The sequence below is a fragment of the Ictalurus punctatus genome, chromosome 23 (genome assembly GCF_001660625.3).
Source record: "Ictalurus punctatus breed USDA103 chromosome 23, Coco_2.0, whole genome shotgun sequence".
NCBI classification, from domain to species: domain Eukaryota; kingdom Metazoa; phylum Chordata; class Actinopteri; order Siluriformes; family Ictaluridae; genus Ictalurus; species Ictalurus punctatus.
In genome coordinates, this window is record NC_030438.2 from 9,569,148 (window position 1) to 9,592,500 (window position 23,353).

Genomic DNA, 23,353 nt, shown 5'->3' on the forward strand with positions numbered 1-23,353 from the left:
CAGGAGGTCATTATTGCAGCAGTTTCTGAAGCAAAAACTTCTGAAAACTCGTCATCCTCTAAATGTGCTGTGATTATGGTGGCATATTTATTCTCCATGTCTAGTCAAAAATGAAATATACTATATACACTATATTCATAACTGACTTTAATAATGAATCATTAAAGTATGTCAATAATATTGAATCGTTAATGTTTGACTTCTCTAACCAGGCAGATCAGAGGAGATTTAGCTGATAAATATCAGAAGGATGAGATTTGTTCTCTGTATTTATTATTGTTTTGAATATTAATTCAGATCGATTGAGAAATATTTCTGAAGTAGTGAGATGCCAGCTGCTCGGTTTGAACACAAAATAAATCCCAACAGTCACATTCTTCCAAGACGGAGACGACAATGAACATCAAAAGCTAAAAGGTTCATCGTACAGACCCACGACACAAATATAAATCATATGTATGATTGTTATTCAGGATAATTAAAGACATTTTTAAAATCAGCATCTTTCAATTGATGTGATCCTGAGTTGTCTAATGGATCCTTAAATTTAAACACACACACACACACACACACACACACACACACACACACACACACACCATTTAGGATCCTTTAATCATGCTGTAAGTATAAAAGATGCATTTGAGGTTTTAAGAACAGGAAATAGACACTCACATATTTTACAGGTTCACATGAAAAATGTTACGATGAAACAAAATAATTCATTAAATGGTGAAATTGGTGTTAGTTAATGAATAAAAACAACATTAACAAGACATAAAAACAATATCATGAATGACAAATACAATGATACACACTGCGCCAGAGCTGGGAGGAGTCAACGGGGCACAGGAGGGGTAAAGAGGGGCAAGGGAAGAGGGGTGGGGTATAGAGGGTGGGCAAAGGGGCATCGAGTCTAAACTGAGTATGAAGGAAAAGAGTGAAGCTCCAGAGTGAATAAGCCGGGTTTTACTCTGTGTGTATCAGCGTTGTGTTTTAAGACGATTCCTCATCACACTGTATGAGATCCTGATCAGCTCTGTTGTGAATTGTGTAACAGACTGTGTGATAGCGTGCGTCTCCACGTCAGATTATACCATGAAGATCCTCTAACGACAGACCTGCAGTTAATTACAGAGCATTATTGCGTACGCCGCTGTTTACGTCATTGATCGAGTGATCCTGAAATCAGCTGGTGCAGAAAACGGCTTCGCACAAACACACACGTTCTTCACAGTGAGCTGGAGGTAATGAGGAGATGTTTCTGTGCATTAGCACGCTTGCGTTATGTTTCTCTGTCGCCGCTACCGTATCTGGAGCCGCGCCCTGAGATTCCCTCGTCCTATTGGTGGGTTTTAGACGAGCGTCGTAGCATCAGCGCTCACACTCTGAGACTTTAATCTCAGATTTCTCACACTCACACACACTTTGTCGTCGCCTGCCTTTGGTCACCATGAATCGCATCAAATTATACATTCTAACATCGTTGATGCCAAATTAAATTCACATCACTGATGTCAACTCATAGGCAAAGAATTATTTTATGATGTGAAATTTTTGTCTACAACAGCAGCATCGGGACAAACATCATACAGTGTAAACCCGGCTTAAAGCACAACACGCAGGCAGAGAGATTAGTGTAGATTACTGCAGCCAGTGGCACCAGATGAACTTCAGCTGGAGTGTAAACCAGGCTGTAACGTTGAACCGTGTAAGTATTTGACTTTAGAAGCGATACATTTCTACTACTAGCTACTGGACAGGCCACGCCCACAAGCGATAACATTATTGTTCATTACACGTCCACAAAAGTCGAAAATACAAGTGTTCAGGATGGAACTGAGGACGCTGGAGCTGTGAGGTGATGCACTGCCATGTCAATCGTTGATACTTTAATTGTAAACAAATGAAAAAATATTGTAGTGTACAGTAAACCAGTGATTTGTATTTGTACTTTTTGCTGTTTGGACTTCTCTTCTGAAAGAATAATAAAGAAGAATCTGATAAACTGCACTTAAGTTCGCTGAGAGACAAATTTAGACAAAGTGGTGTAATAAGCTACAAATAAACTTCAGTTCATCTGGAGCAACTGGTTGCTGCTGGTCTGGGGCAGGTTCCAGTAGCACCCGGGCCTCAGGGTTCTGAAAGGAGACGGGATCATTTTCGTGTGCCAATGAAATAAACAACCACGACCTACCAACAGAGGTGGGCATCTCTCCCCATTGTAGCACCACGTCTTTAGTGATTCTGCCGTATGTGTTCACATAGACTCCCTCATCTTCATAACACAGAAGCATCTCCATCCCGTCGGTCTTGGGGAGCACCACAATGGCGTGAGGGGTGACACTGCCCTGAATCTGAGGGAGGAACACGGGGAAGGGAAGGGAAGGGGTTTGGGACCGTCAACCTCGAGTCACAAGCACGAGCACAAAATTAGCTGCAGGAGACGTTTTTTTTCCCGCTCGCTTGGCAGGGTGTGAGAAACTGCTGCAACAATAAAGTCTCCCAATAACGACTGACCTGCTCTCTCTCTCTCACACACACACACACACACACAAAGACATGGAGGCGCCAAAACTTTCTGCTTGCTCTGGTTCACTTGATCACATGGTTTTTGTTGGTCAAAAGGTCTTAGATCGGGGAAATGTTTTGCTCTGAGCATCGTTACACAAACACAACTCTATACACAACGTTACAACACATCATAGAATTCTTAAGAAAGTATCTTATGTAGGCTATATAATAAACACTAATTACCATCAAAGTCAACCCCAAAGGTATTGGCACCCTTCACGAAAACAAATCCATGACATTTTGCTCTTCAACATCTGAGGACAAAATGTGGAATTTTTCCCACAAATATCTGGTTTTTAAATTTTTGGCACCCCCAGAAATAACACCACTGAGCATCTAACAAGGCTGGAGATGCATGTAGAAGATCTTGGTCCATCCTTCCATTCAGAACATTTTCAATGCATGTTTGTGCATGCGGACGTCACCTTCAATTCACACCACAGGGTTTCATATTATTTTGAGGTGCCAATAATTTTTACCACATGTTTACTAAAGAAAATAGTATTATGAAATGAAAATAATTTATGTTAGGTGAAAGAGTGTTTGAGTAGAAAACAAGTTTGTGTCTCTTAAAGGATGCAAATAATTGTGGCTTTGAATGCATTATTATTACTATTATTATTATTGCTTTATGCACATCATTAGAAAATAAATGTAGTCATGAGTCCTTGTGAAAGAGGAAGAGGAAGAGGAAGCGTCTTGTCTCAGGCTGAGGAAGAGGAAAAGCTGCTCCGCTCAGCGCTCCATCACTTACGTGCGATGGGATGTAGATATCATACGGGTTCCCAGAGTCCACATCAATGACATGAAACCCGACGCTGGAGCCGTAGATGACCTTTAACCTCTGACCTTCCTCTACAGTCAGATCCACCAGCTGAGGCTTGTGCTGCAGATCGGTGAAGGACTTCAGAGAGAGAAAGAGAGACATCAGTAACATCTAAGAGCGTTTTATCCTTCGGGCTTTGGGTTCTGCGCATCGCAAACTGAAGACCACTATAAATATAACTGGCTCTGAAATAATATGATGCATTCGCAATAATCTGACGGTTTAATATACAGTTAAACGTGTCAGCTATGAATCACACTGACCTTGAAAGCCATGAATTTGTGATACGGTTTCGGAGCCCAGGCGTAAATCTCCACCGCATTCTTCAAGGCAATCACCAAGAACTTGATCCTCTCATATTTCACTTTCAAATGCAAAGACACCAGCATGAGTTTAAACAGAAATAGAAAAAATGTCAATATAAAAATAAAAAAGACTGCGGTGTGAGATTTATATAGAACAAGTGAGAGAATCGTTATGAGCAGAACATACCAACTTTGTAATGAACGCAGCCCTCCAGATCGCCCACGGTGGTCCAGCCTTGCTTCTTCTCCACCTCAGGGTCATTGTGGAGGATCCGGTTTCTCAGCCATGACAGGTAATAAACCCTCAACTTGTTCTTTTTGCCTGGATAAAAAAGAAAAATGGTGTCGGCATTTTAGTCATCGCCATCTGCTGATGAACTGCAATTAAAAACACTGAAAAATGTTCAATTGTCCTCAACTGCCTTTTAAGGAAAAGGGGCGGAGTTATGCCACTGTTCACACTTGAGGCAGAGTTAATTTATGTGCCAGAAAAATGTCAACAGATCCGATGGCAATATCACAAATCAGTTTAAGAGAATTACATAATTATTAACATGTATAAAATTGTTTTACAAATAAGTATAAATAAGTATGAACTGAGCAAAACAATCTCCTTCACTCGTCGTCTTTTTCTCACCGGAGATGGTGACGAGAACGTTGAGGCCCTCCAAAACGTCCATCTGTTGAAAACGCCGGCGGCTGATGAGGTTGTACACTTTCCCCTGACCGCTGCGGTCTAACAACATCAGTCCATTTTCAGTCCCGACCAACAGGTTCACGCCTGCAGCACACAGAGAACGTCCACGGCCTTATTACACTCACATCCTGAATAAACACTGTGTGTGTGTGTGTGTGTGTGTGTGTGTGCGTGTGTGTGATACAGTAAAATACTGAGTGCCGGGGTGGTGTGATGAAGTGGAGATACTGTTAGCACCCTGAAGTTGATTATTTTCCTCCAACAGCAAGTCCCCGAGTGTTTTATTCCTCTTACACCACAGCAACTCACCAATGAGTACGACTTACTATTTATTAAAGAACACATCACGTCAACAACTTATTACATTCTAATGTTCTGAAATGAGTTCGTTCCTGTTCTCACTTACATTACAGCAGCTATAAACACTCGTTCCCTCACCATCCCTCTCTCTATTCTCTCTTTATTCCCTCTCTTTATTCTCTCTTTTAAATTTAATAAGGCAAAAACATAAAATCGCAGTGTCGTGTTAGCGAGAAACAGCTAAGAAGTGTTAACTTGTCTGTCCTGAAGATGTCAGAAGACTTAAAGTTAAAGCTTTACCTCTGACTGATACACAGCACTGACACTGGAGACTCCTTCCACAGATAAGGAGTAGGGCTGCACAATTAATCGCATATTACGATTAATTTTAATTACGATTTTGACTGCCCACGATTAAATGAACATGATCGACTTCGATATTAACGTTTAAATTTCATCCTCCACTCATAGTGTTCCTCCACTCTGCTGTTTTCTCCACTCAGATCAAGCGTTTCCTAACTACAGCCAATCACATAGCGAGGCACAGGGATGACGTCATTTTGTAGTACCAAAAGCCCAAAACGGAGTTAGGATTTTAGCCATCTAGCGGCTAGCTTCGCTTCGAGCTCCAGCGCTTGTGCGAGGGGAAATCATGACACTAGCATGATGCTAAATGGCACTACAGAGGTTGTCGAGGACATTAAATGTCATCATGCAGAACTGGAAAAAACTTTGCAGATAAACTCAGGGCTCTACAGTGTGACCATTTCACTCGCATTTGTCTTTAATTTATTTATTCATTTTCATATGAATCATTTATATGTGATTCATTTTCATGTGATTCATTTACATGTGATTCTATTCAAGTGATTAATTTCCATGTGATTCATTTACTATTTTTTTTTTAAATTCTCTTTAAATCCAGTTTTAGACTGTGACTGTGTTTAGACATTACTCTGTAACAATTCACATCCTTCAAAGAATTGGCATGTTCTGCTTACTCTCACAATCCACCAAACTCCCACACCCAAAGTCGCCATAAAACAAATGAGACAGCAGTGTATCCTACAAAAACCAAATGTTGTCCACAATGTGAAAACAACTCAGAGAGTAAACTGAACTAACCAAAAAGATTACCATGACAAAAAGTTCCAGTAAGAGAAAAAGCCCCTACTGACATCAAGTCTGATAAACAGTCTGTGCACAATAACAAATATAATGTCTTTAACTTTTAAAGACTTGTAACAAATAATATAACAGTGTAGCATGTAAAGCCCAGGAGATAACACTAATAAAATTAAATAAACAGAAACTCTAACCCAGTCAGAGCATCAAAACAGAGAAGCACTTAATTCCGAAGTAAATTTTAAGAGGAGTGAGCCCACAAAATCTAGGTGGAGTAATGCAACGACAATATCTTCAATAAAAATCCGAATTCTGTAGAGCAGGAAGGCTGAGTGCAAGAAAATAAAAATAAAAGAAGAGCGAAAAAGACTCTGCTGTGTAGGTGATGCAGTTCACCCCTATATCAAGAGTTTAACATAGTCTCCTGCTTCCTCCGCTGACATAAAGTCCTTCTGGACACCGTTATATGTAATGCGAAGCCGAGCTGGGTGAAGTATTCCATAGCGAGCGCTCTCAATACCACGAAGTTGACGCCGAACCTCGTTAAACGCGGCCCGGGCCCGGGCTATCTTGGCTGTGTAGTCAGGGAAAACAGAGATGGTCAAATCCCACGCTTTAATCCGCTGGAGCTCTCTCGCATGGCGTAAAATGTTAACACAGTCACTGTGATAGTGGAATCTGCACACAATAGCTCGTGGTCGTTCACCAGGCTTGGGCTTCGGCTGAAGGGTCAGGTGGGACCGGTCCAAAACCGGCTCCTTCTCCAGACCAAACACCTCTTTTAACAAGGCTGCTACAGCAGCAGCTGCACATGTGTCAGTGCCCTCTGGAACTCCCACTATCCTAATGTTATTGCGCCGTGACCTTGACTCCAAATCCTCACATTTATTCTCTAATTGAGTCACGGTCACAGTAGAGACTCGATAGTAGTCTTCATATGAGCTATGGCATCGGTGCAACCGGAGAGAGTGTACTCCATTTCCCAACAGTACCTTTCAGTGTTGATATGGTAGCCTCGATAGCAACTTTATTACTACCCAGCGGTGTTTTCACGGCCTGCAGGTCAAGCTGGATAGCAAACAGCGCTTCCCCGAGAGTCTTCTGGAGCTTCTTTTAAAAAATATCGGCGATGTCCTTCCTCAGTAAAGCAGCTCAAGCCTGAGTGCGGTGAAATCAGGGTCACCGCTCGGCAACGGAGATTCAGAGGGAGATGGGGACTCGATCATGGCGCGCACACTTGGCCTCAGTCGTGTCTGAATGCTACCACGTGTTTTCATGTTCTTTCCAGACATTTTAACGTACCACAAAGTTAAAAGTGCAAACACAGAAACTGAGTAGAATAAGTCAAAATATATTGTATGACCGAAAAGCGCAAATTCTTCACTCGCATTTGTGACTGAAAAGTATTTTGTGTGACTGTGAATAAATATTTATTCGCACCGGTGCGAGTGAACCGTTCGGAGGTGTAGAATACAATCAGAATAAAAATTACAGAAAGTCCAAAATGCATCTACAGATACTTTCACACTGCTTTTCATCTCCTCAGTCAACCGAACAAGTGTGGAAATACTGCAGAGAAGCCATTATGATGAAGAGAGTAACATCATCGGTTTCTCAACTCTCCGAGCTCACTACCATCCATCCATCCATCTTCTACCGCTTACTCCTTCTTCACAGGGAACCTGGAGCCTATCCCAGGAGGCATCGGGCCCAAAAGGTGGGGTACACCCTGGACAGGGTGCCAGTCCATCACTGGGCAACAATCACATACACACTCACACACCCATTATGGACACTTTAGACACAACACTCAGCCTACCATGCATTTCTTTGGAAATTTCATTTTCTCCGGGAGGAAACCAGAGTACCCGGAGGAACCCCCCACAGCACGGGGAGAACATGCAAACTCCACACAGACATGGCCTCGGCAGGAATCAAACCCCAGACCCTGGAGGTGTGAGGCGAACGTGCTAACAACTAAGCCACCGTGCGCCCCGAGCTCACAACAGCCTTTTAACCGCCATCTTTTATTGATCCCGCAAAATGGCCTGAACTTTCAAACTTCTTTATTAAATAGTCTCTCCTCTCTCTCCGCTCTCCTTCACTAACTCTAATTCACTTCATATCTCACGGTTGCCAGATATCACTAGAAAAGTCACCATCAGTTTCCATGTTTTGATTTATCCCCCAAAACACACTATTATCAGCAGACATGGACACTGTACTGGGGAACCCATCTAAAACTGATAAACAAACAAAAATAAAACTAATAAAATGTAAAGACAGAAAATGCTTAGTTATAAATAAATCATTTAATATAAAAAATAAATATTATAATTACTTCATAAAATATAAATAAAATGATAAATGAAATAATGTTTAATTACTATGGGTTGCATTTAATATCAATCTGACATTAAGCTTAGTTCGCTATTTCCTCAGAAAGCTATTAACCTTTTTCCTAATATGGATCATTTTTGTGTTAGCCTACTTTTAATTAGGACTCTCTATTGTTTTTAAGATATTTAAAAATAAATATTTTATGCTTGTTTATTTATCAATTAACCAACAGTATTTCTCATTGCTATTATTTTAACTCCATTAACAGTGACCACGAGCAGAGAGCTTACAATTAACTGTTTATGATAGACCTCCTGATTAAAGCTTAAATAAAAAAAGATTGGTATCTGGATCGTATCGGCTGTAATAATCCCGATCGGAGCATCAGTAATGAACACCATTAAAACTAAAGCGCTTTGCATCTGATGGGTAAATGAACTCACCCAATCACATCCTATATAAGATTATTCAGATATCTACACAATATACACAGAGCAGGTCGAGGACTGACTCCAGCCCAGAACCATGACAGTGGAAAATGTCTAATAGTGTAGCTTTAAATATATTTAAGAAGAGCAGACACTGAACATTGATGTTTACTGTGTATGTTTACAAAGTAAACAGGTTAACAGTTGTTTTTTGCATACAGTCTGTAAAATTAATTGAAGATATTAAATGTAGTTTATCAGAAGTAAATTAATTTGTCATGGCTCACACTATATTCCTAAATTCTGTCATAATTGACCGGCTCAAGTTTTTTCATGCCTACTTGTGTGTTATATTGTAGCATGAGAAAACTTAATAAATGTGAAAGAGCAATAAAAATATGTTGTCACTAAAATCAATTAATAATCGTGATAAATAATGAAGATCACAATATTGATCAAAATAATCGAGATTATCATTTTGGCCATAATCATGCAGCCCTAATAAGGAGTTAAATAAACTTCTCCTTACAGAAAACTTTAGTCTGTTTATGTGAGTTTCGGGTATGAAATGATTTGTGATTTAAATCAGGATTTCATTCTGAGATATTTTTGTCAGATTTAAGCGGGGATTATTTTATACCATGCTGAGCGGAGACGTTGATGTTGTAACTCACCCCACAGAGCAGCACACAGGATCTCAGAGTTAAAGCGTTTTTTGTATTTGCGGATCTCGGGTGTGTCACTGTGCGGCCGGATGTTGGTGGGGTTGACGTTGACGACGGAGATCTTCCGAGCCTCATTGAGCCGAGCTTGTTCCTGTTCCTGCTCATGCCTCAGCAGCTCGTCAACTGAAAGCGCTATGGTCAAGAAAATCACAGTTTAGTGAATAATATAACTCCGCTGAAGCGTGTAATTCAGATTTATTATTCTGTATTGATTCATTACAGATCTCATTAAAGCACAGGGACAAAAACCTGCTGCTGAGTTCTCACTGTTTTCTTCAGTAGGTGAAGTCTGGTACACTCGCGGATCCACGAACGGGGTGAAGGAGGCTTTCGAGCCGCTCCCGTACTGTCAACAGGAGACCGGCGTAAAAAATACACACCTGTTATTCCAGGTAAAAGTCCTGACAAAGCAACACGCCTGTATACAGTGAGCACGGTAACACTTCCTATTGATCCTGTGTTAATAACACGTTATAAACACATAGGTATGTATATAGCATCCATAGCACCTTATTATGGCAGGAAAAAGGTGTATAACTTCTCATGAAGAGTTATGGTTACATAACTAGTGCATTACAGCATTCGTGTACGTTAATGTTCTAATGAGTAGATGCTATAATTCATTACAAAGTCCTATACTAATGCGCAATAAAGAAAGTCTTGTGCATGTACGTATAAATACCTATAAACAACAAAGGCTTATGTCAGACACTATAAGGTATTACGGATGCTACATGTTGTGTTTATAATGCATTTTTCAAGATGTATAGTACGCGTTATTGTAAGTGTTAATTAAACATGCACATAATGGAAAGTGAAGTTTTTAGCACAAAATAAAGGTTAGTAAGCACTTAGCGATGGTTAATAAAGTGAGAAGTGTGTTATATTAATGGCTAACGGCCAGTAACTCATGGTTCATGCATTTATAGATGACCCGGGTGGTGGTGGTGGTGGTGGTGGTGGGGGGGGGTTAATGTATGAGTGATTAAAATAATTCTGAAAGGAAACCTGCTAACCAAGAACAAGCCAAGAACGGGACGAGAAAAAGGGTGTGAGTCTGAAACCGGTCGAGAGTGGGGCGTCCCTACGTCTACAGCCAGAAAAAACAGCCATGTGTAGAAATATGCGGTTCAATTTGGACTAGACCGGATGGTGATGGTTAGCAAGGAAAAGGTCAGGGTCGGGGTAGAGTTAGAGGTCAAAGGTCAAAAGGCGGGTGGCTCGGACTGACAGGCTCCACTGTCACCTACTTCAGCCACAGAGTCCAGGTCCTGCCCAAGCAGACTGGAGTGGCGCCCTGGGCCTTCGCTGGGCATGGCCAAGGGGGAGTGGCTTTGCTGCACTAGATCAGGAAGATTGGCGTTACCAGGGAAACCGTTGCTCTCGGCATGACCCGAGCGCTTTCTTTGCCCAAACATCTGCAGGAGAGGAAGAGAGAAAGAGGTGCTATTGCTGCCCCTGACACCTGCCATGTTACCCCCACAGCGCCACCTGCTGTTAGAGTCTGAGATATGCAGAAACCTGAGCGGCCAATCAGCACGGAGATTTCAATAAAGTAACAATGCTGAAAAAAAGCTGAATGAAACACCAAAAAACCAAGATAAAGAAAAATCAAATGAATGAAACAGTAACACATGAAACTAATGAACGTAGGAGGAACTGCCTGGAGTTCATACAGATTTATGATGATGATGATGATGATGATGATGACAGAAGGTCAGGTGATGTGACTGAGAAGATGCCGGTGTTCTCACCTCTCTCATCATCAAGGTGCTGTCTTTAGAGTTGTTGCCGTAAGACTCGTCGTGGGAATCCTCCGTGTCCACCAGTGCTCCGAACGGCTCATTCCCACCCTGACCAGCGGACGGCCTGCAAGTAGGATGAAAAGCTAACAAACACCGTCTTTAATACCGTTCAGAGAGGGGCTTTTCAGCACAGCAGAAGTGTTTAGACACCAGTTAAATTTAAACTGATTATCGACCAAGTGTTTTCATTTCAATCAGAATCGGTACGTTTATCAAAACTGAAATCTTATTACCAGCACTTCTCTCTCTTTCTTCTGTTATCTTCTCGCTGTCTTTTATGGAAAACAAGATCAAAGCTTGCTTTGTGGAGACTCACTAATCTGAACCTCGACTGAACGTCTTCAAAACGGATAATCGTTGATGAGTTACTGTGATGTTTAGAGGTCGAGCATTAGTGGGTTTTACCGATGCAGTACCTGCCGATAACCGAATAATCGACCGATCGTTCTTAAAATTGTTAAATATTATAAAATTAAACAGTACTGACTATACCATGAAAATGTACAATACTTTTTAAAATGAAATAAATACATAAATATTAATAAATATGAATTATTAATAAATATTAAAGTAAATAAAAGATATGCATCCAAACTGAACCAAAAAGTAACGCTCCAAATAACAAATAAAAATAGAGACGTCCTAAATGAAAAAAAAACACTTAAAATAACACGACAAAATTTGTCACCACTAGAGGCCGTTCTCGTGCTGTATAATGATTGGACCCTTCTCAGCCGCTCCCGCACGGTACGCAACCGGGAAAAACTATCGCTGTTGAGTTTTTGATGATAACCGATAGTTCCAGCAATCAGGTATCGGTGACGATTAATCTGCAAAACCTATCAATCGGTCGACCTCTAGTGATTTTAAATTCAAAAAGAAATCCAAAAATTAAGATGAATAAGACTAGCTGTTCAAAAGTAATGGCACTGTATAAAAGGATGTGGAATTATTGTGTGTCTAGTGTAGCTGTTGCTACCATAGCTCTCTGAGACGGTTGCCTTTTATGGAGTCTTGTGGGCGTGGCCAAATGTAAATGAGCTGTGTTACAAATGCTCTTGGTTTTTACCAACATCAACATATGTACATGAGTACCAAGAAAATCAGCAAATCTTCTGTAAATCCAGTGTGAATATTGAGTTTGGTTGGCCACTAAAATATTTACACTAGAGTGATAAATGAAGCCTGAATAAAAGAGAAAGCTCCTCACATGATGCGAGGGATGTCACTGACTGGCACGGTTCCATCGTGAGCTCCGCCCTCTCCCTCCTCCTCTTCGCTGCTTTCTGACTCCTCACTGGATGACGAATAATCGGTCACTTTGACGGGCGGCCGGTTCGTCTCTTCGTTAGAGCGCAGCTCTCGGAGCTCTTTGGCCAGAGCAGTGAGATCCTGAGAGGTCGAAAAAAAAATATCGCACAGGTGATTAGCGACAGATAAAGTCTGATTTCAGCCCTTTATCAATCCGGCTTAATAAAGACCTGATGTACCAAAAGGTTTGAAATCATGTGTATAAGAAGCAGGGAATTGTGCTAAACTTAATAACGAAACAATCATTGATGGTAAACTCAATCAAGTCCACAATAAGCAAGGAAAAATACGCATGGACGACATGAAGAACAGGACCGTGAGGGCAAGAGACCCCTCAGAGCCACACGTCACATGCAGCAGGGTTTGGTCAGGGGTCAGGGGTTAGGAGTCAAACCGGCCTGCATATCTTACCAGTTCCTCCTGATGGTGAGGACAAGGACAGCCATGCAGAGAGAAAACTCGTTTCAGACACCATAATAACATCGAGACAAAAATATCTCAACAAGACCATTTACAGTTTTGTCAATTCAGAACATTTACACATAACTGTACATTAAAGTCTGATTATGCGAATATGAGATTTTGCGCATCAATGATTAAAATTCGTCCCCGTGAATTAAAACTCTTTCAGGAGAAATCAGTTCGACATTGCTGACAACAGACACTGAAGATGCACTGAACGGCGCTGGAGAACGCTGTAAATGACAGGAGTGCATGTGTTTATCTGCATTGTTCAGGAACACAGTGTTTATTTATTTCAGTGCTAAGAACACAGCGTCTCTGAGTGTGTGCTGAAGGAGGTTAAAGGAACAAACTTGTCCTCGCTTTGCCCGGAGATCAGGGTTGCTATGGCAACAGTTCAAACCCGGAGACACAGTGAGAGGGATTTACTGAAAGCGTGAACGACTGTAAATTAGAGAGACGATGAAATGGGCAGCTAATGAAGGTGAGGGAGACAGTGCTGAGACAAGGACGAGGACGAAGATGAGGATGAGGAGGAGAAGAGCAGCAATTCTGTGTATAACCGACTAAGAAACGTGAAGACGGAGGACTGATGAAGGTGTGATGGAGGGAACAAGCCAAACCGGGTTTATGCTTCAATAGACATTTGTAGTTTGGCAGAACAGTGGGAGGAGTTTGGCTATATTGCAGGCTGTTTATTAAACAAAGAGGGCGGGGCAGTAAACAGGAAGTAGTGCCTTTTTACACCCCTGGAGTTTTTTAATGTTTCATTACTGTTTAATCACTATTATTACCACAGACCAAACCAAACAATGCAGAATAGTAATTAAATTATGAAATCTGTGTGGAACTTATGAACTGTTTTATTAAAGGCATAAGGACTCAAAGAGTAAAGTTAACCCTATATATTAAACACTAACGTGCCAGAGTCGTTAAGATTACACTCTTTACCATTTAATTTGATTGAGAATTAGATCACTTCTCAATTATTTATCCATTTCCTTACATGGTTAGATTTTCACATTACTGTTGTTCAATTAAACACGTAGAACTCAACACGTGGACAGTGACAACGCCGCCATCAACACATCTAATCTTCCTTATTACTAATGTGGACCTGAAATTCCCTTAAAATACACTTCAAACAGGAAGGAAGCTAGGTTCCGAAATGTGACCTTGCTGTGACCTTGAACGTTTTTGGATCAATTCCAAAATCTAATCAGTTCATCTGTTGATTACAGTGATCACTCCATATAAATCCGACAAATATTCAACCACTCGACCTTCAGACATCACACTAACGAGCATCTCAGACAGAAAAAAATTACTTTCTATACCTTTTTATTTACAGCCTTCTGTGGTTTATGATGACATTAACACATAGTGAAGTTCTTGATGATGTTCACTATAACATTATACACTCTTAAGTAGAGGTCGAGGATTTTCCCCGATACTGATTACTAAGTCGGGCGATACCTGCCTGCCAATAACCGATTAATCGACCGATAGTTTTTAAAATTTATACTGAATGAAAACATAACACTCAAAGTCAAATATTGCTGAACTTTTAATTACAAAATTAAACAGTACTGACTGTATCATGAAAATGTCCTGTACTTTTTTAAATGAAAAAATATGAATATATATTAAAGTAAATAAAAGATATGCATCCAAACTGAACCAAAATGTAACACTCAAAATAACAAATAAAAAAAAGAGACATGCAAATTGAATCAAAAAACACTTCTAATAACACGACAAAATCTGTCCATGATGGTTTTTATTTGGCCTCTAGAGGCTGCTCTCATACTGTACGATGACAGCGGACCCTTATCATCCTTATCATCACTGTGTCCGATATCCGATAACCACAAAACCCTTCACTTGGCCGACCTCTACTCTTAAGTGTTCTAATACATGTTTTTAAAATATGAAATGTTTTACGTAATTAACGTTTAAGTAGAATTGTAAAGGACTTCGACAGGCGGACAGGTAAATGAAGAAAAATGAGGAAAAGGAGAGTTGTGAAGCATGTAAGAATGGAATGACTGAGTAGTTGAAAATGAAACTCCTTTAAGTGCATGATTAATGCAGCGTGTGTTATTAAGTGTTGATTTTTATTAAAATATATGAACAGAAATTATTTATTATTTATCTATCTGTGAGCCGAAGAGTTGATTACAGTCATAATTGTAATAAAGAACTCAACTAGTTTTAAGACAGTCAGTACTTATTTATCAAATCTGTCTGTGTTGATCAGTGGGACACTGTGTACATTTAAAAAATAATAATAATTAGTAAAATATTTGAAATATTAGATGTTATCCTGTTTCAGGGAACGATTTCTTTAGAAACGGTCTTTTTCTGACTTACAAAGACTTCAGAAGTGTTCAAGGAGGAGCATAAACAGATCGTAAATAAATCACAGATAGATAGGGAGAGAGAGAGAGAGAGAGAGAGAGAGAGGGAGAGAGAGCGGGAGAGAGCAAGAGAGAGAGATATGAAGAGAGAGAGAGAGAGCGAAAGGGAGAGAGATATGAAGGAGAGAGAGAGATATGAAGAGAGAGAGAGAGCGAGAGAAAGAGAGATATGAAGAGAGAGAGATGAAGAGAGAGAGAGAACGAGAGAGAGATGAAGAGAGCGAGTGCCACACTAACCTCATCTACGGCTCTCTTATAACTCTGAGGACCAGCGACAGATAGAATGTTGAAGAGCAAGGAGTTGAGAGATGGATTTGAGAAAATGTAAAATGAGAAAGTGGTTATTATCACAACACAGCAGGACACACACACACACATAGAAAAAAAAAATCACACTACTGATCTGTACGGTAGCTAGAGACTAGAAGAAAAATATTTCAATTGCTCATGAAATGTTTTGAGAGCTGCAATTTGATTCCAGATGTAAAATGTATTTCCTTTAGAAACAGGAAGTCAGTGAGGAAACGTGTCGTGTCTGATGCTATTTGGATGCAAATCAGACGAGTACCAGATGAGTCATCAAAAAATCTTCCTGGAAATGATCAACTGAAGAATATCTACTAAACCCATGTTTCTGCATGTTACAGTCTTATCGTGTTCGTGCAGCTCCGTGAGACACGTACAGAACGCTCTCAGCGTGAAGAACCTGCAGGGTTCTGATGAAGATCCGGAACAGAGCATCAGACCGAGAACGATGAGGTTATGAGGATGAGATTCAGTGTTAGAGGAGCTGCAGAGCTTCACGAGGTGCACGTGTGTGTGTGTGTGTGTGTGTGTGTGAGGAACTCACAGCAGGTCGGCTGGGTCTCGTCACCTCCCTGCTCTCCTCCTGGCTTTTGTGTTTATTCTCCTGGGAAACGGTTGGAGAGCTCTCAGGTTTTCCAGATCCTGCAATCAAAAACCAACAAAAGAATCAGCTAACAGAGTGAAGAGCTTCAGTTATTGTGTGTGTGTGTGTGTGTGTGTGTGTGTGTGTGGTGTGGGGGGGTTCTAGAATAATAACAGCGAGTGCTGATGATGATCAGAGGGAGGTGTAGATCATTATTAATGTGATTAGAATATTACTACAAATAAATCAGAACATCTGCCGCGGAATTAAAACATCATCTCGTCATCATTCAAACGCTTTTAAATCTCACCAACCAATCAGCAATCTGTTTCCTCTAACACCACTTCCTCAATGCTTTACTCCTCTTATACCACAGAAATCTACCAACGATTCCAGTTTTTTATTTATTAAAGAACAATATCTTTTATCCGTTTATAGTTACATGTAATGCTGCGGAACGTCTAATTCACAGAACAAAGTGAAAATATCTTAAATACAGTTAAACTTGTTTACTATTTCCTATTATCAGATTACATTAAGCCAAATATAAGATTATTGAATCATTTCTAGACATTTTTACTGATTTCAAGCTTGAATTTATCTTGCTATTTATTTTACGAATTGAAAATTATCTACCAACTGAATAAATGAAATTAGTAAAAATGTTTAGAAATAGGTTTAATAATCAAGTTTGACTACATTTACTCTAAGATATCATTTTTATGTGCTGAAACGGGACGTCAGCGTCAGCTGAAATGTTCCATCATTCATGTGGAGTACTGAATCAAAGCGCTGATTTGTCAGTACTGAAAACTCTCAGTGTAAGACATGATGATATTTTAAACCGCTTGCTATAATGGTATTAGAATATGTCTTATATAATTATGGACACGTGAGGTTCTCTGAAGGTTTCTGAGGTTCTCTGAGGGTTTCTCACCTCCTAACCGGTTCCTCTCGCTGGAGCCTCCCTGAGAGCTCGGAGTGCTGGAGCTGGAGGAGCTGCCGCTGCTCGTCCTCGGGAGTCCGGGCTCCATGGAAACCCGCAGGTCTGGGTTGCTGTGAGACGGGCAAGAGGTGATTAGAGGGTTTATCAGAATTAGTGTGTGTGTGAGTGTGTGTGAGCGTGTGCGCGCACGTGTGTGTGCGCGTGTGTGTGTATATACCTGGCTCGGATGAGGTGAGAACCCGGCCTCGGGCCCAAACCTCCAGGTCCGTTCCCAGGTGAGTTCTTTCTAACCAGTGCAGGAGATATAGAGGTCGTCCTCTGAGGAACCTGAAACCAAAGAAGATCTCAGACGTGATTTTAGATATGAAATCATTCTACAGAACTCAGATCATCTGTTCATTTTATAAGCAATATCAGCAAAATTCTGATCATCAGCGCTGCAGGAGTAATCAGAGGAACACAAATCCCAAACCTTGGGTGGAACGTCCTCTTCCTGTCTCAGCCAGGAGCTGCGGTCGAATTTGTCTTCTCGGCTCGTGACGCGAGGTGGAGGCATGGGTGTCTCTGAGGTGGGGTCCGAGTTCTGCCGGGGCATCGGGGGCCGGTGGGGCGACAGACTCTCCTGGAAAGCTGAGACGCCCTGGGAAGACTGATCATGCAGAGACTGCGAGCCCGTCATCGAGGAACCGTGAGACTTCACCGAGACCAAGTGAGCCATCTGCAGAACCCACGGTTCAACAGTCAACCTCAGACATGTGTTAATAATCATTACACCACGGCGCTGCTGAGTTCTGGATCCTGATTGGTCAGAAGGTGTTGATTAATTTTCTATAACAGCAGCACTGACAGTAACGCAGGTTTATATTAATGCGCTCATTTTAATATGTTATGGTTTCTATAGTAACGGCTCGTTCACAGGGACGTGTACAGCAGACACTCTGCTAATAATAAACAGATTTTAAAAAGTTGATACGGTGAAGTTTTCCGTAAGGAGACGTTTATTTTAATGAGTCTCACGTGTCAGCGCTTTCAGAGGTAAGAACTGCAACTGTAAGTCCAATAGCATGACAAGATGTGTGTTTTTTCTTATTAACTTCGAGAGAGAGAGAATAGAGAGAAAGAGAAGAGAGAATAGAGAGACAGAATAAAGAGAGAGAGAATAAAGAGAGAGAATAAAGAAAGAATACAGAGAGAGAATAAAGAGAAAGAGAATAAAGAGAAAGAGAATAAAGAGAGAATAGAGAGAGGGAATAAAGAGAAAGAGAATAAAGAGAGAGAATAAAGTGAGAGAATAGAGAGAGGGAGTTAAGAGAGAGAATAGAGAGAGAGAATAAAGAGAGGGAATAAAGAGAGAGAATAAAGAGAGGGATGGTGAGGGAATGAGTGTTTATAGCTGCTATAATGTAAGTGACAACAGGAACTAATCTGTTTCACAGATGTTCCAGATGTTTAATGTTGGTAACAGAACATGTCCTAGAAAGAACCTGTTTTTTTGCTTTAACTGACTGCAGGGCTATGGGGTGTAAAGGAGTATTTAAGGTTAAAATTCTTCTTCTAACATTCAGTCATGTGACTTTAACGAGGCGTGAACCATCACGGTGTTTAAATCAGCGAAAGCCGTGAAATATCGACGGTACCTGGGGCTCGACGGAGCGATGCATGGGCGGGGTCCGAGCCTGCTGGATGCCACCACTGCTGAAGGACTCGGAGCGAGGAGGCAGTGACGGGTCAGAGATTCGATTGGCCACTTTGTGCTGCAGAGCTGGAGAACTCTGTCGGTTTAGTTTGGAACGCTCCTCCACCTGGAGAACAGAACATGTCAGGTACAGTGTGTGAAACCAGCCTCACTCCTGAACTTGCTTTTGTCCCAACTCTGATCCGAACTAAAGATTATAAATGAATTCTCTTTAAAACGCTCAGTGAGTGTGTCAGGAGCTCAAGCTGCACAGTATTACATTCCCTCAACACGGTCAAACTAAACGCGCTCATTAGAATGGAAGTGGACGAACGAGAGGAATAAATATCTCAATTAAAAGACACACAGCAGCAGATGTGCTGCATATCAGCCTTCATGGACTGAGAATATAATAAGATGTGACTGTGACACAGTAGCTCATTTATTTTTCTAAATCAGTCATCAAAATCTATAAACCCTGATATCACCAGCACAGCCTCATGATCCGTTTTATTTTTTATAATTAGACCTGTTTGAAATGATCGTCTGAGACGTGGCTGTGTGAGAGCTTCCTCTGAAGCTGGTAATCACGAGTGAGGTTAAAGACCACCGGAACGATCCTGCAGCAGAACCGAGACCATTCCCTTCGTACTGTGCTAAAGGTTATCTTTACACAAACATGAATGTTTCTTGTAATAACGAAACAAACTCAATAAACTCTTCATAAAAGAGGACAGAAGAGAACAGCCTGGGAGGAAACCAAATCTAAAGGAAGATATTAAAAAGAGAGAAAAGAGAAAAACTTTCATACTGAGCATTTTTTAGTCCCATCCCAAGAGAAGAGGGTTTTGTGTAGAGTTATGAGCCATTATTAATCCTTATTATGTCAAGCAATTGATTTCAATTGCCTTCTCATGACTCAACACAACCAAATCCACAACCTTCACCAGACGCTGTCCCTCTGGAGGAGTAAAACAATTCAGAGAATTAGAGAGATTTTGTAGAGGACGAAGCTGGAGAGAAAAGACAAAAGAGCTTGCAGTCACCAAAATCCCACCAAATCCCACTTTGATGGAGTTTGGGAGTAAAGAAGGAAATGAGACTTTCCCCAAAGAGTTCATCCAAAAACCCAAAGACATCAGAGAGGAGTTTGGAGAAAGTGCCAGAAGTTTATTCCCTGCAGCCAGTGGCGTAAAGATGGCATGATCTGCCCAGCTCCAGTCATGGCTGGTTTTTGGCATTTGTCTCTCTACCTCACTCTCCCATGCGCCTGATCGTCCGGGGCTCCGCCCACGGTTGTCCTGGCCCTGCCCAGGAAACAGCTGGCTGATCTGAGCCAGATCTGGCTCACAGGACACCCGGATCCTGGGAACGTTGGCGTTGCTGCCCAGCTGCCGGAGCTGAAGCTCAGCCCTCTCTCTCTGGGCGTGGGAGGGGGCGGCGGCTGGGTAGGACGGGGGGCGGGCGGGGAGTTGGCTGGAGGCTTGGTCAGGGAGTAGGAGGAGGTGCGAAAGCTGTGCCTCCTCATGGTGCTGGTTCTTTGTAGGCAGACGAGGGGACTGACTATGGGCTCGTCTCATGACCTGGATAAAAATGATTATTATAAACATGATACTGATGTGAAGAGAAACTTTTTTTTTTGGAGATTTTTGGAGAATTTTGGAAAATCATTTTCCAGGAAACTGTTGCTCATGGAAGCTCATCCATAACATTAATGTCAAGAACATATAACCTTTAATGACCCCTAATGATTCCTAGTGACCTTTAATAACCTCTAATGTCCTCTTACTTACAGACACCTACTCACTGCTGAAATATCTTACATAACATACACACTCTTACTTACTGTACACAATTATTTAAGAACCTTTTGACCCCAAGACCATTCAAATGATCTGAATTCGCCAGCCAGTGCAGTTTGGCTTTCTTTTATTTAATGTAGTGTTTTACTAATCGTGTCAATTTCCGCCCCCATTCTCCAGATGAACTCCTCCTACTTTTACAGGTATGTTAAATTATGGAAAAGCGGGCACATGGACTCACCTTTAGTGGAAAAATGTGTCTCTACTGCGAAACAGATTTTGTCTCAGGATTTTTATTTGTAAAATAAATGAATCTATTAATTTATTCTGCGTGACCTGATTTTTACAATTTAAACGCATGTTAGAGCACCTGAAGAAACATTTCACTAAAGTTCAGAGTTTTTTGCATTTTTTATGACCTCACTAATATTTTCCAGCACATTTGACCCATGTGCATATTTTCAGGACATTTCAGGCTTTTCCAGGTTTCTCTGTTTTTTCAGGACATGTGAGAACCCTGATAATGAACAAGACCTCGAAGGAGAAAGAATGTTTAGAAATAAAGCAGATTTTTGTCACTGTTGTGTTCTGTGATGTGACACCAATCTCCAGCAGGTTCCTTGGTGTTTTAACTCAGAAGGTTCGTACCTCTTTGGCCCAGGCGGGTTTGTCGCTGGAGTTGCCCGAGTCCTTGTAGTGATAGAGCTGCTTCTTCTCGGCAGGTCGAGGGTCCTGCTGCTGCTGCTGTTGGAGGGAAACCAGGTAAGCTCTCTCCTGCTGGAGCTGTCTCTGAAGCCTCTCCGCCTGCCTCTGCTCCTCCAGCTGCTTCCGCTTATACTCCTGCAGCGGAACACACATGGGGCAAATACTGAAAATCAGGACCACATCACATTTTTATGAAGCCTTTATGAGATGGATATGGATGTGCTGGATTAAGTGCTATTTTTGATGTGCTGCTGAATAATGAGTGTGGAAGCCATGTTGTTTAATTACATGTTTAATGTTGCCGTGATTAATGTGATCATTACTAGGACTAGGACTATTCATGCAGTAATATATTGGTGATACATGAGACTCTTTGAGTTTTTTAACACTCGCCATCTTCTAATTCATAAATCATCATATTAGTCTTTTTATTTAAAAAAAAATCTCTCATCTCTTATGTTACATGATCTTTCATTTGAAAGAAATCAAAGAAAAACAATACTATGACCTTCTTCAGTCCACATTTTCTATCCCAGATTTTTTTTTCCGGCTTAAAGACTAGTGAGAATCTTCTACTCAAGAAAAATCTGTCAGCCTCGGAGGTGTGAACTACACACAGGTGATTTAATCACCTGAATCCACTTAAGCAGCTGCGTAACCCGACTCTGAATACCAGGAACTTTCCCTGCGTCAATACTGATGTCACTTTTGGAAATACCTTACTGACTCTGATTACGTGTGTGTGCGTGTGTGTGCTGTTATGCTGAAGTCACGTTTGTAACAATTTAAGCATTTAACTTTTCTTGCTAGTCATTTTATTGTGTACCACCCAACCCACAATGGTGAATTTTTTTCCACTGAATTCTTTCAATCCCTTAATGTTTCCCTTTAAAACAAATGTACACACTGACGAGTAACTGAACACAACAAGGTCTCAGAACTTAATTAGCATTTCTCAAACCCGTATTACATTATATTGTGTGAGAACATGCTACTTTGCAGTGTTTTTAAATTGTTTGTTCTTTTCAAAGCCAGAGTAATCTATGTACTGAATAATCCAAGCTCTATAAACCGAATCAATAGAAATGTTAACACGTACATTCAGAAAATGTGTGTACTGTTAAACACTAAAGCACAAACACTCTGAGAGAAGAAATGGTGTTGTGTGAAGGAGAAAAACAAGAGATAAGACCTCTAAAGAGCACGACCGGGACATTTACAACCCAGACACGTTGCTGAATAATCACAGATGATATCCTGCAGCATTGCTAACAGATCCTGTCACCTTTCTTAAAACAATGCATTAAATCCCAGGATCTGAGACACATCTCTGAGCCTCACGTGGAATAAAAACCGATAGATGTTTGCTTTTGTTGTTTTGAAATTGTGTGCATTATTTTTTATCTACAGGCAACATCTATGGGGAAACAATTTTATACAAAGCCATTAGGTTCGTGAGATAAATCTATTGATAACCAATTATCTAGCAGCTCCAAATCTAATTTCCCACAGCGACGAGGCACAAGCTACAGACCTGCCACTAATCACCTCAGGGCTGTCGAAAATCAATTTGCCTGGTCGATAAAGCTCTGCCTGCACTGCGGAGGGGAACACAGAGTCAGGACGCATCATGACGTCCGGCCGAGACGGGATTTACACACCAACAAAGCTGCTACAGATGTTTAGTTCACTGATTCATTGTAAAGCTCAGGGTGCTTTCACATACACGGTGTTTAGTGAGTTGAAACAGAACCCTGGTGTGTTCTCCTCCTCAGTGCGGTTCTTTAGTCTGGTGAGAACACAGCGATCACACTCAGGTACGAGAGCGTCTCAACCTGCCTCCACGTGAACTCTAGTAGTGAGAAAATGACTCTGAATCGACTCACCTGCAGGACGTGAATCAAACATGGCTGTGGGTTGCAGGCTTTATTTATTATTTATTAATTTTTAAGGACAGAGCTGTCGTGCTGCAGAAATGCCACGTGTTCATATGTGCACATAAGCACTGGATACGACAG

The 23,353-nt window shown here is 41.1% G+C and overlaps 1 protein-coding gene across 9 annotated transcripts in view; it reads right to left on the bottom strand.

The window, feature by feature from the left end:
• The window catches only part of tnikb (TRAF2 and NCK interacting kinase b), a 58,056-nt gene that overhangs the window by 4,711 nt on the left and 29,992 nt on the right, over positions 1-23,353 (bottom strand). For 2 of the 9 annotated variants that reach the window (XM_017453191.3, XM_017453193.3), the window contains 17 exons: positions 21,279-21,470; positions 20,082-20,411; positions 18,791-18,955; positions 17,626-17,871; positions 17,371-17,480; positions 17,145-17,263; positions 16,169-16,266; positions 12,336-12,517; positions 11,075-11,189; positions 10,571-10,738; positions 9,570-9,666; positions 9,270-9,452; positions 4,343-4,486; positions 3,893-4,027; positions 3,664-3,764; positions 3,329-3,478; positions 2,198-2,357 (listed from right to left, as the gene is read on the bottom strand). In XM_017453191.3, coding sequence (XP_017308680.1) covers positions 2,198-2,357; positions 3,329-3,478; positions 3,664-3,764; positions 3,893-4,027; positions 4,343-4,486; positions 9,270-9,452; positions 9,570-9,666; positions 10,571-10,738; positions 11,075-11,189; positions 12,336-12,517; positions 16,169-16,266; positions 17,145-17,263; positions 17,371-17,480; positions 17,626-17,871; positions 18,791-18,955; positions 20,082-20,411; positions 21,279-21,470 — 2,695 coding nt within the window. The remainder of the gene's footprint in view (positions 1-2,197; positions 2,358-3,328; positions 3,479-3,663; positions 3,765-3,892; positions 4,028-4,342; positions 4,487-9,269; positions 9,453-9,569; positions 9,667-10,570; positions 10,739-11,074; positions 11,190-12,335; positions 12,518-16,168; positions 16,267-17,144; positions 17,264-17,370; positions 17,481-17,625; positions 17,872-18,790; positions 18,956-20,081; positions 20,412-21,278; positions 21,471-23,353) is intronic. The other 7 variants (XM_017453194.3, XM_053674744.1, XM_017453199.3 and 4 more) reach the window with 5 other exon arrangements.